The sequence below is a fragment of the Triticum urartu genome, chromosome 7, assembly GCF_003073215.2.
Source record: "Triticum urartu cultivar G1812 chromosome 7, Tu2.1, whole genome shotgun sequence".
Taxonomy (NCBI): domain Eukaryota; kingdom Viridiplantae; phylum Streptophyta; class Magnoliopsida; order Poales; family Poaceae; genus Triticum; species Triticum urartu.
In genome coordinates this window covers 117410111-117413581 of record NC_053028.1, presented here as the reverse complement: position 1 = coordinate 117413581, position 3471 = coordinate 117410111, and the positions used below count along the sequence as shown (strand labels likewise).

Sequence of the window (3471 nt, the reverse complement as noted above, 5' to 3'; positions counted from 1 at the left end):
CAAAATGCCTCACCTGAGACAGCTAATGATTACCGGCCCATCACTTTGCTTAACTGCTGCCTAAAATTGATTACAAAACTTCTGGTTAGCAGGTTATCTTGAGAATTATTCACCAGAATAGATTTGGTTTTCTCCGAGGCCGTACTAACCAGGACTGTTTAGCTTGGGGCTTCAAAGACATCATCACTGTCAAGCTTCTCAACCCGCCATTGTTGATCCAGAGAATCCAAATACAACAGTCTAACCAGAGTTAAGGAACCGAAAAAAATGGTTTATGGATAAAGCTCAATCCAAACAAGAATTAAAAAACACTAGAGGAGCATGAGTTAGAATCATAAGCTACAAATTTGAAGGGTATTAACTACAAACATACTGACTTAGTGAAGTAAGTTCTCTAGTAGGTTTGTAAAGCTGCATATTGTTTGATATCATCAATTGAAGACTATGCAAGTTTCATACTTGAAAGGAAACTAAGCTTTCTTTATACCCACTGTATATGTTATAACACAACACATCGAAAAGCCAATCCAGAAGGAGATAACAGATAAATCTTCCAAATGTATAAAAACAGGGAAACTCAACATTTAAGATTGGTGGATAGAAAGTTGCATACTGAAGATATAGTTACAGGAAAATAAACATTTCAAACATAGATAATATATTTATCTCACATTTGTCCCCATACGAGAAGCTAAAAGAGTGACATCAACAATTATTACATGAAAGCAAAATAGGGCAGTTACAAATTCTTCATGGCTACATAAGACTAATCCAACACACATCTTCAAGAATTGGGATATACCCGACAACTGATGTTTACCAAGACACTAGAGCCATGCTAAGTATTGCAAGCCTTTAGTGACCATCTGATGTCCATTCCACAAAAGAGGGAGTGTAAGGTAGACCTTCCAAGAAATCTCCAGTAGCACAGATAATATGCACTTCCTGATTATCCATATCATATGACAATGTCTTCTTCTTATTGTCAGTAAGGAAAATCAAATTACATTCTGGATGAATTGCGAACATGGAGTAGGACTCGTAATTTTCGCGACAATCCGTTCCAAACAGTTTGGAACAGCTAACAGTACACTTTAAGGTCCACTTTCCGCTGTCATAATTTTCAAGAACCCAAATAGAGAGTTGATAATCACCTTGATCCTTTATATGCCAAGCAAACAAGCGTCCCTGGGACTTCCCAATGGAAACATCGCCATATTCATTTGTCATGCCACGTGGCATTTTAATTTTCCTCCAATCTTTCCTTTCCATATCCACTGTGACTATTTCCAAATAACGAGTAGGGAAATGCATAGTGTTATTCAGGAAGGTGCTTTCAAAATAACTAATTGAATATGTACTGAAATCATTGTGCTCTGTTAAAGTCCATCCTCCTGTATCTGATGAGTAGACCATGTCCGCGGACAGGCCATATGTCTGAGATGAGTTCAGGGGCACAAACACGACGAAGCGGGAAGGAATGGCCGCGTCAAAACCTAAAAAGTATTTGCCTGGGCAGAAAAGCGGAAGGTGATCAGGCAATTCTATAGGAGGCAACGAAGTCCACTCCTGAGTGGCAGGATTGCAGACAACGTAATCGAATTCATCGGCCTCGGGCCATTCAAAAAATTGCTCGGTTTTTCCTTTGGGAAGAGAATTCCAACCGAGCTGCTTAGGATAGGGAACTTTCCAGCACTTGCAAAGGAGAAGGCTGGTGCTGCATTGCGTGACACAGAAATGCTTATAGCTGCTGCGCAAGAAAGAGAGGTCGGGGTCGACCATGGGAGGACCTTTTCCGGACAAATTGTGGAAACGCAAGCCGTGATCATTGTAGAAGAAGCCGGACATGGTCTGCAGCGACATCTTGCGGGTGTGGGAGTAGGAGCAGAGGGCGAGCCACTCTTTGGACACACACTTGAAGCGGCACAGCGGCCTGCAGGGCACGCGTGACAGGATCTCCATGAGAGCGTCCGCCGGAAAGCTCGCCGCGGGAACCTCCTCCTCCTGCCGCACATTCTTCAGTTCCTTCTCCTTCTCCATCTAAAAATGGTAGTATAAATAATTCAATTCAGTTCCCGGTGTCAACTCCTAGACCTAGGATTGGAAGGAGGATGGGAGCAAACCTCAGATGCCATGGGAATGACGGCGAGGCCAGGCGGCAACGGCGACGGCGGCGGATGCGAAGAACGGGATGGATCTTCCTCGTCCCGGCCTCCGCGGGCGGCTGCCGGCTCCCCGTAGCCGTGCTCGCCTCCGCTACCTCCTGGCGGCATCGCCTCCTCCGGTTCGGCGCCCTCGGCAGGGGCTCTCACCGGCCGGCGGCACAGGTCGGCTCGTCGAGGGTTTGGCAAGGGGGATTGGACGGGCGGCGGCGGCTGTTGTTTCGTCATCGGCGTCGTCGCCTGCGACCCAGTGAAAAGAATGGGATTGCTAGACGAGCTGGGCTGGTTACTTCGGCCCAAGTAATTAGCACGGCCCGCCCTTAGGGGTTGTTTGGATAGCAAGATTATAGAGAACTAGCTCTAGTTAAACGCAATTTCTGTCGTAACAACCAAAAATCTTGTTTGGATCGCTTAACTGAATCATGGATAAAGAAAACTGAGTTCTACAAAACCTCAAAAACCCAGCTTATAGAAAAACGACTATTTGGCGTTTTTATATAAACCAGTTTTATGAATACGGTGGCCACATACGGAGCGCATGGTGCCATGGCCGATGTGCTCCTCCTTCTGCCGACGACGACGTCCGCAATCCTCTTCGGGCATGAGCGAGGCGCCGACGAGTGGGTGAGCTCGCCGCTCGGGGCCCAGACGTGGTCGTGGTCGTGGTCGTGTCGCACGACGACGCATCATAGCGCCGCCACGTCCTCTGCAGGCACAAGCGAGGCGACGCTGGAAGTCAGTGCGGCTCAGCGAGCTCTCGCCGCTCTGGCCCGGACGTGGCCTTCGTCATGTGACACAGCGACGAAGCACAAGGGTCGCGACGTGCTCTACAGGCATCAGCGAGTTTACGCTGGAAGTCAGCGAGGCTCGGCGAGCTTGCCGTTCGTGGCTTGAACGTGCCCGTCGCCGTATGGCATGGTGGCTTGGCGAGGCGGGAGCCGGGAGCTGCCGCGGAATACAGAGTGCCATAGCCGATGTGTTCGTCTTACCGACGGTTGCTACAACCTGATCTCCCCAGCGTACACGAACGGCGAACAGCATCACATCGTAAGCACTGCCCCCTGCCTAGTCATCCCAGCGGCGCACAGAGGATACTGCTGCATGGCCGGCAGCCTGGTTCGTTGTCATCACCGTCGCCACCGACAGCGCCCTTGTCTCTGTCGCCGTATTTGGGGAAGTGGGCGCAGCGAGGCTGACAGGAGCGCTCGACGGAGATGCTCCCGCTAAGCGCCAGCAGCTCAATAGATCGACCGAAGGAACGTATTGAAATTTTGACTAAGTCGTTGTGTGATGGAGCTGCGTATCCATG

At 49.1% G+C, this 3471-nt stretch overlaps 1 protein-coding gene across 1 annotated transcript; it reads right to left on the bottom strand.

Moving 5' to 3' along the window:
* Positions 1-628: 628 nt before the first annotated feature.
* On the bottom strand, positions 629-2440 carry LOC125524187 (F-box protein At3g49450-like). The gene is made up of 2 exons (XM_048689262.1): positions 2124-2440; positions 629-2040 (listed from the first exon to the last, which is right to left on the bottom strand). Exons 1-2 carry the CDS (start codon positions 2388-2390, stop codon positions 856-858), a joined length of 1452 nt encoding a protein of 483 aa, XP_048545219.1. The 5' UTR covers positions 2391-2440; the 3' UTR covers positions 629-855.
* Positions 2441-3471: the final 1031 nt, after the last annotated feature.

Bases quoted from the DNA above. Each gene is read 5' to 3' on its own strand.
- LOC125524187 (XM_048689262.1), bottom strand. From the start codon at position 2,390: ATGACGAAACAACAGCCGCCGCCGCCCGTCCAATCCCCCTTGCCAAAC. The intron at 2,041-2,123 runs GTTTGCTCCCAT...TACCATTTTTAG, and splicing joins TCATTCCCATGGCATCTGAG to ATGGAGAAGGAGAAGGAACT.